This window comes from Filicampus tigris, chromosome 10 (assembly GCF_054856515.1).
Source record: "Filicampus tigris isolate MCC_2025a chromosome 10, RoL_Ftig_1.0, whole genome shotgun sequence".
Lineage (NCBI taxonomy): Eukaryota > Metazoa > Chordata > Actinopteri > Syngnathiformes > Syngnathidae > Filicampus > Filicampus tigris.
In genome coordinates this window covers 19,084,689-19,097,155 of record NC_141226.1, presented here as the reverse complement: position 1 = coordinate 19,097,155, position 12,467 = coordinate 19,084,689, and the positions used below count along the sequence as shown (strand labels likewise).

Genomic DNA, 12,467 nt, shown 5'->3' with positions numbered 1-12,467 from the left:
GATAAATATTGAATTTAATTGTATGGAATTTGGTTATGTTCCTTTGTGTGGCGGGCCATGCATGTGGGAACACAACAAAATTAACCCACCTTTTAATTACCGCCACCAGCAGAATGAAAATTATGCTGACATCATTGAGGGCCAGTACAAATTCCCGTCGGTCAAATGTTTTAAGTTGCATCCGCCAACAGATGTAAGATGCTAGCAAAAAACAGAAAGACAGAAATACTGTTTTGCTTGTCAAACTTGAATGTAATTATTATTGTTATTATTAGTTTTTTTTTTTTGCTCGAACCAACCAATCAAGAGGACGGACAAATGCTGACGTTGTTGCGGGCCTAGCGGGCAGGTTGAAATCTTATTGGACAAAAAAAATGAATGTAACATACATACACAATACATAGTGGGGTCAGTAAGTTCATATTTTTCAATGCAGTCGTATGGAGGCGCCCGAGTGCCCTTCGCCGTAGTCAAAAAGAAGAAGAGTTGTTTCAGTGACGTCATCGTGTTTTGGCCTGTGGAGGCCGGGGCAAGATGGCGGGCTCCAAGGTGAAGCAGGACATGCCTCCGCCGGGAGGTTATGCCGCCTTCGACTACAAGCGAAACCTACCCAAAAGAGGACTCTCGGGTACATGCACCACACTCGCACGCAAATTCGTAGACGTAGTAGTTACTAATCTTGTCGGACTATCATGACTTCATGTGGCTCACTGCTAATGCTAACAGGCTACGGCAATGGGCTCAATTCAGAAATAACAGTGGCTTTGTTTAAAACGTATTCAATTAGTGCATAAATTAGTATTTAGAGTGTGAAAACATTCCACATATGTATGTTGATTATTACTGACCTCGCACCGTTGCATGGTAAGCATTTCGTACCATAATCTTAAATCTAGGCAAAACGCCAGCCTTAATTATTATGGGAAAAGAGATCCAGAAATTAAAAAGCCTTTTATTGAATGCAGAAACACAAAATTAGTAGGTTTTTTTTCTGGGCATAAAAGAAAATATTTTTTTTGCTTGAGATTACTCCTGCTTAGAGTTCGAGCGAACCCTCAACCTTTTATTGATCCAATGTACATAATCTACCGTACATTAGAAAAATATTACAGCATAGCAACGTGCAATTATGTCACAATAATATGCACTGCTCAAAAGATAAAAATAAAGTGAACAGCAAAACACACAATGTAACTCCAACTTGTCAATCACAAAGATTTTCAACTGGAACATTTACCTAATTGATATCTAGATATCTATTGATGCATTATTTTAGCGTTCCCTTTATTTATTTTTCGAGCGTTCTATACAGCAGAGCTGGGCACTTGACACTTTTTTGCTGGTCCGTCCTCTGTCCTCGACCTGGGTGCCATTCCGTCCTCGTCCCTCCATCCTTATTCATAAAAAATGGTCATCCTCCGACTTACAGGTTAAATACACCTTCTGCCATTTAGTGCAAAAGTATTAGATTTGTTTGGTTGTATTTTTTGCCTTTCACTGTATGTCGCTAGCATCAATAGATGAACAAAGCTACATCTGTAAAAAAAAAAAAAATTGGGCTGATTAAGTGATATCGGATCTTTTATCGTTGCACTCGGCGCAGTGGTTGGGAATCCCTAATCGAAGCAATTAGACTCACAAATCTTCATTCAACAGGTTACAGCATGTTTGGCATTGGCATCGGCCTGATGATGTTTGGCTACTGGAGAATTTTCAAGTGGAACCGGGAGAGGAGGTAGGAACATTTTTTGTGAGTTTGCTGCGTTTGGCGGGAACTGCAGCGCCTGAAGACTGATGATGTGCGTTTTCTGTCCCACAGGCGCTTGCAAATCGAGGAGCTGGAAGCCAGGATAGCTATGATGCCGCTAATGCAGGCGGAGCATGACCGCAGGTAAAGGCAAATACAAATACTGTAGTCGGATATGGTGAACCATAGTCACGATGCACTTATCAGTTGTTTATTGTATGCCGGGAGAACAATAAACAGCGTGAGGGAGCAAGTGCACCAGACTGCAGCCCGCAGATCAGGGTTGGACTAAATGTGGGTGGAGTTAAACGTTGGACTGAACTGTTTGGCGGAAGTGGTTGAAACAGCCACTTTGATGTCCATTCTGGATGAACGGAGGGTCATAGTGCCGCTGATGCGTGTCTTGCGTGTTCAGGGCCCCTGAAAATGGGGGCGGCGACGTTCTTTCTGAGTGTCTCGGCCACTGGGTTCAGAAATTGTGGTCAGAAAAAATCCGCATAGAAACGAGTGGGATGGGTGCAGTACCACATGTCCCCAGTAGAGGGAGCACTCCCTGCATCATTGATGTTAGGTTGCAGGGTTGAGACAAGGAGTTCGAAAACGAGGTTTTAGAGTCGGAGTGACCGTAAATACCCATATTAAAGCACATTTTGGGTTATTTTGCACACAATTTGTGCGTGTGGGCGGGGTCAAAATGTTAATGTTCAGCCACTCCTCTATTTGCGCTTAATCTGTGGGTGGGATAATACGATAGATTTTTAAAAATGATTTCTATTGTGGGCGGGTCTTGAGCGTATCCCCCCCCCCCCAATAAACTGGGGTTGACTGGACATTCTTATGGTCGTATTTCCTCAAATAGTGGCCTTGAGTCTAATACATTGTGCAAATAATCACATAACCTCATCTGAAATGGATGCCTCATTTTGCCTTCCAGGTGGAAGAACAGGTTGTGCGACTCGCTGTAATTCGAGCCACCAACTAACTTGCCAGTTAATAGTGTGTATGCCCAAAAAAACAAAAACAAAAGACTTAATTCTAACCACAACCCATGTAGCTGAGTTGAAGACAAAACATGTGATGCAAACAGCAGATAAAATTCAACATGACAGTGCGTCTATGATACAGGTGCAGCTCAAGAGAAGAAAAGTATTTTAGTAGTTTAATACAAAAAAAATGTGAAATTGAGATCTACCATCAATTTGAGATTTTTATTTTGTGGCTAACCAATGGTTTCTCCCTCAATCTGCATCGCATTACCGACAAGAACCCAAAATAGGGCAATAGAAATTGCTAATGTGAGTTTAACAATATTCTGTTCTCATTTTTAAGACTAAACTCATAAATGTCTGTCGTAAGTATTAAGGCCTCCTCTTAAATGCTCTACTTCCAATAGAGATGCACAATTTAAAGCGGAAGTCAACGCAAACATATTTTTTTCAAGGATATGTTCTATGCAAGTCCACTAGTTGACACAGGGCATTCTGATAAATATTGCGTTTGTGGAATAAGTGTTAATCCACTCGTTTTTAGCCATCTCCGGGGGCGGCCGTTTTGTCTTCTGTCGACTGAAAATGACATCACAACTGCTCACAACGACCAATCACGGCTCAGATTCAGAGAACAGGTCAGCTGTGATTGGTCGTTGTAAGCAGTTGGGATGTCATTTTCAGTCGACAAGACAAAATGGCCGCCCCCGGAGATGGCTAAAAACAAAGTGCATTTTGCTACTTAATTTATATTCCACAAACGTAAAACTAGTGGGCCTGCTGGGAACATATTCTTGAAAAAAATATGCTTGGGTTGACTTCCGCTTTAAGGAAACCTGGCTTGGTTTGTATTTTGATTTTTATATCTAAATTTGTTTTAACTGTTCTGATTCTCTTGCAGAAACTTGCGGATGTTGAGGGAAAACTTAGAAGAGGAGGCAATTCTCATGAAGGATGTTCCCGGGTGGAAGGTAAAAAAAAAAATGTGGTTATAATTTCCAATGTATACTTTACTGAGCCATGCGGATGCAATAACGTTCTAAAATCGTCACCACTTTGTGTATACACATACCTTTTAATCGTTTGGAAACAAATATAATAGTGTGGAAATAATATTTCCGAGCGCCTCGACGTACGACTTTTGGGCGTTATGAGCTGTTGCTTGGTCTCTATCCCCCCCCCCCCCAACCTTTTTGTTGCTTGCCAAAAAATTTAGCTAATCGAGTGAAGTTTAAAAAAAATAATATAAAATAGTCCAAATCCTCAAGCATTTCAGGCTCAAGTGTAAATATGCTCAGATTTACTGTATGTAGTCCTCCATGAATGCAGACTGTTTCATCAAAGTGAAACGTTTGTAACCATCTGCTTTTACTTTGGAAAACAACGATCAACATATTTGGCCATTTTCTAACACTTTCCACACCAAACCAGCAACTAAATCGTAATTTGTGCAGTCAATCTGAAATAATGTACCAGTTTTAAACAGTGATGAAAGTTCAAATGTATTCTTTGTCCCAATTCATCAACAAAATGACTTGGCAGCCCTAAAACACTTTTTTTTTCAACAATACAATGCTGGGGTGATGCCACAAAATGCAATTTAGTGCGGTAGGTAGGCCCCACTAGTGCTTGTCTGAAACCACCAAGTGTGAAGTACACAACCAAGCCAGTTGCCTGTGACTGAGGTCATTTTTACACCCAAAATGTCGACTTGTTCCCCAAACAGACTTAAAAGGAAAACGTCTGACCTCATATTTTAAAATGGTCTCAGTCTCACCTGCCTATTGGACGAACCAACGGAGCAAACGTTGACACGGGTGTTTTGTCTTCCCCCAGGTGGGCGAGAGCGTCTATAACACGGACCGCTGGGTGCCCCCCCTGTCAGAGGAGCTCTTCAACCTCAGGCCACGGGAAGAGCTTTTACACAAGCGCTTTGGCTTCTTGTGGTATGTGTAAAATCATCCCACTTGTCAGCCCCACCTGGATCACAACTTGGGCTTCGACTTTGTAAATGGTCAATATTAAACATGTATTTTCTGTTCCCACTTCCTGGCATTTTGTGTGGATTCATTTACTTTGACTAGAGCACCGAGCAGGTTAAATTGATAGAAAGCTGATTTGCAGAGCCTGTTTTGATACCACCAAAGGTGGATTTGATTTAAAGTTCAATGTCAGTTCAATATGACACGTTCAGTGGAATCAACGGTTTTGAAGAGGCTATTTTACAGGAGTTATCCATGTTTCCAAAGTGTTTAGTGAGGGAGATTTAAAAACTAAACCAACCTCACACAATTTAAAGTAGTTTGAGTTTGTCCATTCCAATGCAACGTATTCTTTGGATTTAACAATGTTGGCGGTGTACTAGCCAAACTTCACATCAGATTTCTATGCTTTTTATCTTACATTGCATCGTTTAACAGGAAGCGCCTGAAAAAAAAAAGAAGCTCTACAACAATCCTAGCAAGTATGCGCCAGGAGCATGCATTTCATTTCAAAGGTGTGTTAATGAAATAATGAAAAGCAGTCTCTAGTTTTACTCAATTTATTTGATTACAGAACATTTTCAAAAATCTCACATTGTTGAAATTGAAACTCCTTCAATGAGTCAGTCCTCCGGCGTTTTTATTTTTACAAATGAACACGCTGACACTCACTGAGCCACCACATATCAGGCTTCACCGTAGCAACAATCTGGACCTGTAAAGACAAACACAATCGTGATTGTAGTAGGTAAGAAGTATCCGTTAGACATTTCAAACTCTGTACAAGCTAGTCTATTTAAAAATGGGACATCTCTAGGGTCCAAATGTGAACCCTCACCTAAAAAAAAAATAAGATTAGAAGTCTTAGAAACCTATAACTACTTCATAGGCACATTTAATTAGGAGATGCACACGGGTCAAACGCCCCATCAGGTGAAAAAAAAATGCCAAAATTAACATCTTGTTTGGGCATTTCCACCAATATCACTTTATTCCAACTCAAAATGGATAAATCATCCTCCAGTCTCCACAAAACAGTCACATTTCCAAGGTCGTGAATTAAAACACGAACCTTACATCTCGTCACCTTAAACTAGTGACTCAAGTCATTTTAACAACAACCTTTTGCCTTCAACATCTCGTGGTGCTGGCTAAAAATCTGCAACATCCTTCGTTAAACAGATTATATATATTACACCTGAAATGAGTTTGGTTCCTTTTTTTTTTTTTTTTTTAAAGGCATGGGTCTTCGACAAAGGTGACAACATATTCATAACAGCAAATAGAAGGCCAGCTAAACGTTTTTGCCAACCCCAGAAATTGAAAAGCCATATCAAACTTCTAAAGAAGGGGTGCCCAAGTTGAGTCCTCGAGAGCCCCTATCCAGCCTCTTTTAGATGTTTCCTTCCTCCAGCACATCTGATTCAAATCATAAGCTCATCTGCAAGCTCTGAGAAGCCCAAATAACGGTCCTGATCATTTCAACCAGTTGTGTTGGAAGAGACTTTGAAACCAGACTGGATAAGGGCTCTAAGACTGGACTTAGGCACCCCCGTTCAAAGAAATGATACAATCACACAATCACAGTATCGTCACTTGAATCGGTGGCCGAGCATAGCCTAAACTGTTGCATCAAATCAATTTTCCCCATTGAGTGCCAATATTTTAGCCCGGGTACTACCAAACACTGCGGTATTTTTGGTAATGTTTGAATAAAAGCGTGAATCAGAAGGAAAAAAATATGGCTTTGCAATAACGCGGATGCATGCCTTTGACTCATTCACTGCCATGGACGAATTTAGTTGTCTTTTCGATTTTTACTTTAAGCAAATATACAAAACTTACAAAACTCCATAAAAGACTGATTCAAAAGATTACTATAGAGTATTCTCCAAAATGGTCTCATGTTTTTTATGCTCATAGTATTCCTGGTATTGCAGATAAAAGCACATGCAATGTGTCTTTTCACAGTCCCCAAATGTTTTCAAACGGGGTAAAGGAGGTCTGAAAATGCCTGGCAGTGAATGAGTTAAGAACCTAGTGAGTAACATGAGCTGGAGTGAAATCTGCTCACAAATAGGAAAACTAGGGAAAAAAAAAAAAAAAGCAACGTACACACTTGCCCCGACTGGTCTTGTCACCGATTGACGGGCACCTCTTGGGCAGAAAGTCTTTCAGCTGTGACATCCACAAAGTCCAATCATCAGTTCAACCTGGAGAAAAGAGAATGTGTCAAGTCTGTGTACAAACAACGAAGCGGCCCAAATACAAAACAAAACAAAAAAAATTCCAACAGCATGCAACAACACTATTCATGGGTCTGAAACTCACCACATATTGAAATGTACATATTCAAGTCGTAAGAGTAGTTTTTAGAATACTTTTGTGGGTCGTTACAGGGGGGGGGGGGCAAATTAGGACTAATGCAGTGATCTGAAGTGGACAGGTCAGTACAATCCATGACTCAAGAGGCCAGTGCTTTTTTTTTGTTTGAACTGATGGAGCATTTACATTCCAGGAGCTTCACAATTCCTCAGGTATGACAAAGAATTCGGAGGAAAGGCTTTAACGGCCATGTCATGTTTGTGGGCGACTTGTGAGGCAGAGGACTAGAAAGAGCGACTGAACTCGAGGGCATTCATGGAAACAATGACAACTGAGTTGGAAGGATGTGAGCAAAGCAAAAGGAGATTTTTACCTCACGTGCATTGGCCTACTCTCTCTCCACATATGACCTAGGCAAGAGAGCAGCTTTCATCTCTGAGCAGCACTTGTTGGTAGGCGCAACGCTTCACTCTCCAAGGACTTGTCGGATTTGGAAGTAGCTGACCTCTTGAATGTAATGAAGCATTAACATGACCAAACACCAGCTAAACGTTCCCAGCAACGACTCGCGTTAAACCCCCGCTAGAGGTTTAACCTTGCGCACAAGTTGCCCAACGAGAGTCTTTGAATAGTCGGGCGGAGCCCAGTGGTACGCTCTCAATGGAAATTCAGATTAGGGAAGCAGTCGGGCAGTTGATTTGATTTTTTTTTTTTTGGTAAATCTCTCTCCAAATTTGGACTCCAAATGCATCCCGAGCATTTCAACTAATGTGCACAAAATTGGAATCAAGTCCCCCCATGCGACACGTTTTAAGGCAAGAATCAAAAGAATATTTTCCACAATCTGTTTAATGGGCTCCATGAAGCCGAACTGGACAAAAGAAAAAAAAAAAAAAGACCATACAAAGAACAAAAATTACAAATCTGTTCCCGATCGTGATTTTACTTTTAGGAGGAAAAAGTTACATTTTGTTTCGATCACTTGACAAGATTAGTCCAATTTACAGCACTTTCTTTTTTTTTTTTTTTTTTTTTTAAATGCAGATGTTGAGCAGAGCACAGAAGATACCTTGGACAGACTGTAGCATGCTGCAATTTGCAACTTCATGAACAGCCAGCCACTTCGGATTTGTAGTTCACCAGTCTGAAAGGAATTCACGCTTTTGGGAAATTGAACACACAGGAGGCGCCAACTAACCTAATTGTAAAAAGGAATTTTGGACTAAAAACGACCCCCTTAAGCCTGTCTGGGCAAACGAATCTCTTTCGTCAGAGTTAAAACCCTGGCGGGAGGTCAGTCAGTGGGGCCTCAAAAACAATTGAGCCCCTTCAGAAGTGCCAATATAGAAAAGGACTTTGAAAACCAGGCAACAATTGAATGTTCTGGACAAACTGAAGGAAAAAAAAAAAGCTCACAGTGTACGTGGCTGCGCCAAAAAAAAAAGAAAAGAAAAAAAGCCATGGACTTGCTCACTCTGACCCCAAAATTTGTGGTTTGGAATTCACCTATCCATTAAGTTTTACAGTTAACATAGTTGGGAAAGATTTGTGGTGCCCACGGGCAAAGCAAAGACCGTTAACTGTAATTTTTGTTTTAAACACTGAATTTTTTCTTTTTTTGCTTTAAAACGACCAAAACTCAGGGCTACATTCTTTTAAGATGCTTGGTTACTACAACAGAACTACAAAACTAAGGTCAGCAATAACATGGACGGGTTTTCTTGAGGAGCGCATCTTTGAAATACAGCCAGCCAAGTGATGATCTTGAATCAGGGAGGTGTTTAGTCGTTTGGAGCTGAGGATAAGAAGTGGGCACAGGTAAAGACACTGAAAGTTCCTGAACAACATCCCACTCAACCCATCACAGTCCAGAAGCCCTCCCACACTTTTTTTTTCTTTTTTTGCACAAGAGGCTCCCATCTTTCTCCCAATTTCACAGGGAGCGAGGCATCTCTTCTTTCTTATTGTGCGCCAGCCTTGTTTCAATGCAGGGTGAAGCGGATTGCAAAATTTGATCGCCTGCCCAAAATGTATTGCCTTGGCATCAAGCAGCAAAAGGTGTATCGTATCAGACAAATGTGATATGTTGGGGCTGTGTGTGGGGTCCTCAAACAATTGACTGCGTTTAATAAGGGCTACTTTTAGAAAGCTGTGTTTCATGGGGGGAGGAGGGGGGGGATTAATTGGACAGTGAAGTGTGATTACAGCCCCAACATAAATCTATTCAGCATGAAATCAACATCAATGCCTACCATAGCTGTCATATCCATCGCGGTAGGAGCTTGAACGGTCGCCGCCATATCCACCTTGTCCCCTGGAAGAAATGGACATTTTAACTCTAGAATCTCATACAATGTGGCACTTATAGATCAAGGTACCACTGTACCATATCGTCGCGGTCATGTGAAAGACACTTTATCTTTAATTTTTTTCAATTTTCTTATTTTAGCGTGAATAGTGTTTCTGCTTTACAGACATCGCATTAACATGAACATTTTACAAAATGTCAAAAATTGGACATAAGTGGACAGTATTTGTACTAAGTACCTATTGTCCCTGTAGCCTCCGCCACCGCCGCCGCCGCCTGAGTAGCCGCCACTCCTGTAGCCGCCACCGCCACTAAAGCTTCTGTCTCCACCTCCAAAGCCCCTGTCGCTGTAACCCCTGTCGCCGCCGCCGTAACTCCTGTCTCCATTGTAACCACCTTAAAACAAAAGAAACTTTAAAGACTCTTGAAAAGACACCATCTGTAAGAAAGGACTAATCACTCACCTCTGCCTCTGGAGCACCCGAAACGGCCTCCGCCACCACCACGTGGCCCACCGGAGCTGAATCCTCCCCTGGAGCGACCGCCACCTTTACCTGCTTCATCCACACGGATAGACCGGCCATCCAGAGTCTATGGAGGACATTTCGCCTCAATTAGCAGCGGTCACTCCTTGACAGTGTTGTAGTTGAACCTTTATCAAAGTGTGGTTTACCTTTCCGTTCATGGCCTCCAAAGCGTCTTTGGCATCCTCCACATTTTCGTATTTCACGAAGCCAAAACCGCGGGACCTTCCTGTCTCTTTGTCTCTAATCACATCCACTGGTGGGGATAAAATAGAAAAGTAAGAGGACTACCTGCAGCACAGAGGCCTTATTCTTGCAAAATCAATAATGCAATTGCTCTGGAAATTGTGTGAATTCTCAAGAGACAAGCTAATACGTGAACATAAATTACTGAAAAAATATAAAAGGCAAGGGGATTATTTGGAATTTTTTCTGTAAAATAAATGAAATGAGTAATGTCAATTACAATGTAATTGTGCGAGATATCCTGAATGAGTTTAAGTAGGTGTAGTTTTCCCTCTTTTGGATATTTGGGGGAAAACAGAACTTGAAAAAAGTGAAAATATTCAAAGAAATGTGGAAGAACATTTTTTGTAGGATGTGAAGAATAGTGATCTGAATATTTGAAATTTGAATGCTGAAGGACAATGGCTTGGAAAAGGACGTTTTTTCGTTGAATGTTTCACTTTTCTTGTTCCATTGCAATAAAACAGAAGGTTGAATGATGAAAACAATTTGGGCTATTGCCCCCGTTAACGCACCCTTTTCAATGGTTCCATATTTGCCGAAGGCCGACGCCAGGGAGTCCTCGGTCGTGGTGAAGTTCAAGCCTCCAACGAACAACTTTCCCTCGTCCGACATCTTCAAAGTGCGTTGGGAAGATAAGCGAGCAATTATTTAGAACAGGTTCTCGTGGTAACGCGATGTTCAAACTATGCCACAGCGTACTGCGCCACAGAGGTTAAACTAGGTTAGCAATCTCAAAATAGCACAATAAAGAAAAAACATCCGTGCTCTACTTGAGTAGTCGACTTTAGACGTATTGGTAAAATAGTTTGTATCGTGTCGAGAACAATTATATAACGTTTGCTTGAAATTAAGATCTCCAGGTCTCGAGGCCGCAAACGTGGTCAGTAGTGTTAGCCTGATGCTAACTCGAGTTAGCATTTTTTTTTCCTCCCCCTTCTCCAGCGCCATTTTAAGTGCAGAGCTCCCTTTGCCCGCTTTGTTTCACAAACTACCATCAATGCCAGCTTTGCGTCAAATACCGCAAGTCACTCTAAATCAATAGCATCACACCAAATGTATCAAATACATATTTGTACGTTTAAAATTAAGAATTACAAAAAACAAAAACAAAAAAAATCAAAATTACATAAACGCTTCAATAGCTATTCACAATCAGTTCATTTTCTCCTAAATAAAACAACCCCAAATCAAAGCTTTGCACGCACGTACAAAAAACACACGGTAAAACCCCGCTTTGTACGGTATACGCAGATGATTTTGTAGAATTAGCGCCGAATAAAAATAAACTGAAGTGCACAAAAGAAAGAAATATAACAATTACCTTTCCACAGACAACGGCTTCACTAACGGTCGCGAAGAGCTTCCGAGGGAATGAGAGCGATAAGAGACTGTGCAAGTCTTTTACTGTGACGAAGCTCTCGACGGACCGCTACAGCCAATTGGGGCGGATCACGTGACTCAACAACCAGCCGCCTTTGCAACACTTTACGATGGCATCTACTCACTTAAGCTAACAGCTGTCCTCCCTTTTATATCGAGGGGTAAATTTAAAATGTCAACAAAATGAACAAAGGAGGCCACCACTTCTCCGTTTGAATAGATAGTTCAAATAAAAATTAAAAGCGCCATTAAGTTGCTTTGTGGGCCATCATACGCGATTGTGATGTTTTCCCTTAAACGCAGACTATTGATTCTGACGAAATAAACTCATCCCATCCGTATTACGTGAATTCCGATTACTTCGCGAAATGTTGCGTTTCTCCTGGTTGATCTTCGTGTTAACAGAATCTCAAAAGAACAAAGGCGGTCACAAAGATTGCTTTTTTTTTTTTATTGAGCAGCCACTGTTTCTTGATATTCGTACCACCAAATTGCTTCATGCGTTATAATGTGTCTTTTTTCTTGAATTATATCTTAACCGTGTGTGTTTTTTCTTGAACTATACTGCCTGAATTTGAAGGAATCACAAGATAAGCATGCGTGTCACGTGACCCTGCAGGTCATAACGGTCCACCGAGGCAGTCTGCCTCTTTGGCGCTCTTTTGTGCTGACCTCATGTGACGGAACTGACGTCATCAGCCACGTAAAATGGCCGCTTCCTCCTGACAGCGCCGACTGGAATCAAGTGGTCGTGTACACGTAATACAGATCAAATGCGAGGGGAAATATTGATAATGTTGGAAATATTATCTCTGAAGGGAGTTATGTGTTTTTTTGTATCAAAAACTTTTGTTTTTGTCTGTGGGAATAAAAAGTAATTGTTACAATTGAGATAAGTAATATTTGGCAGTTGCACCTTTGTTGTAGTTAGTTCTGCTGTTGAACTCGATCATAGTATAGTAATTG

General features: G+C 41.2%; 2 protein-coding genes across 4 annotated transcripts; one reads left to right on the top strand and one right to left on the bottom strand.

The window, feature by feature from the left end:
* The first annotated feature begins 465 nt into the window (after positions 1-465).
* ndufa13 (NADH:ubiquinone oxidoreductase subunit A13) lies at positions 466-4,778 on the top strand. Its single transcript, XM_086042986.1, has 5 exons — positions 466-628; positions 1,657-1,735; positions 1,820-1,891; positions 3,635-3,704; positions 4,570-4,778. Exons 1-5 carry the CDS (start codon positions 535-537, stop codon positions 4,687-4,689), a joined length of 435 nt encoding a protein of 144 aa, XP_085899112.1. The 5' UTR covers positions 466-534; the 3' UTR covers positions 4,690-4,778.
* Positions 4,779-5,259: 481 nt separating this feature from the next.
* On the bottom strand, positions 5,260-11,611 carry cirbpa (cold inducible RNA binding protein a). Of its 3 annotated transcripts, XR_015088384.1 has the most exons (8): positions 11,443-11,611; positions 10,634-10,733; positions 10,022-10,128; positions 9,813-9,939; positions 9,588-9,744; positions 9,293-9,354; positions 6,831-6,928; positions 5,260-5,430 (listed from the first exon to the last, which is right to left on the bottom strand). XR_015088384.1 is itself a non-coding variant. In XM_086043109.1 (7 exons), the coding sequence occupies exons 2-7, from the start codon at positions 10,731-10,733 to the stop codon at positions 8,177-8,179; spliced, it is 561 nt and encodes a 186-aa protein (XP_085899235.1). In that variant the 5' UTR covers positions 11,443-11,611; the 3' UTR covers positions 7,872-8,176. The 3 variants fall into 3 exon arrangements, 2 of the variants coding, with proteins under 2 accessions (XP_085899235.1, XP_085899234.1); XM_086043109.1 differs by lacking the exons at positions 5,260-5,430; positions 6,831-6,928 and adding an exon at positions 7,872-8,184; XM_086043108.1 differs by lacking the exons at positions 5,260-5,430; positions 6,831-6,928 and adding an exon at positions 7,872-8,835 and having other exon boundaries at positions 11,443-11,610.
* Between the last annotated feature and the right edge of the window lie 856 nt (positions 11,612-12,467).

Bases quoted from the DNA above. Each gene is read 5' to 3' on its own strand.
- ndufa13 (XM_086042986.1), top strand. From the start codon at position 535: ATGGCGGGCTCCAAGGTGAAGCAGGACATGCCTCCGCCGGGAGGTTAT. The intron at 629-1,656 runs GTACATGCACCA...TTCATTCAACAG, and splicing joins ACCCAAAAGAGGACTCTCGG to GTTACAGCATGTTTGGCATT. The intron at 1,892-3,634 runs GTAAAGGCAAAT...ATTCTCTTGCAG, and splicing joins CAGGCGGAGCATGACCGCAG to AAACTTGCGGATGTTGAGGG.
- cirbpa (XM_086043108.1), bottom strand. From the start codon at position 10,733: ATGTCGGACGAGGGAAAGTTGTTCGTTGGAGGCTTGAACTTCACCACG. The intron at 9,940-10,021 runs GTAAACCACACT...TGTCCTCCATAG, and splicing joins TGGAGGCCATGAACGGAAAG to ACTCTGGATGGCCGGTCTAT. The intron at 9,745-9,812 runs GTGAGTGATTAG...TTTTGTTTTAAG, and splicing joins CGGGTGCTCCAGAGGCAGAG to GTGGTTACAATGGAGACAGG.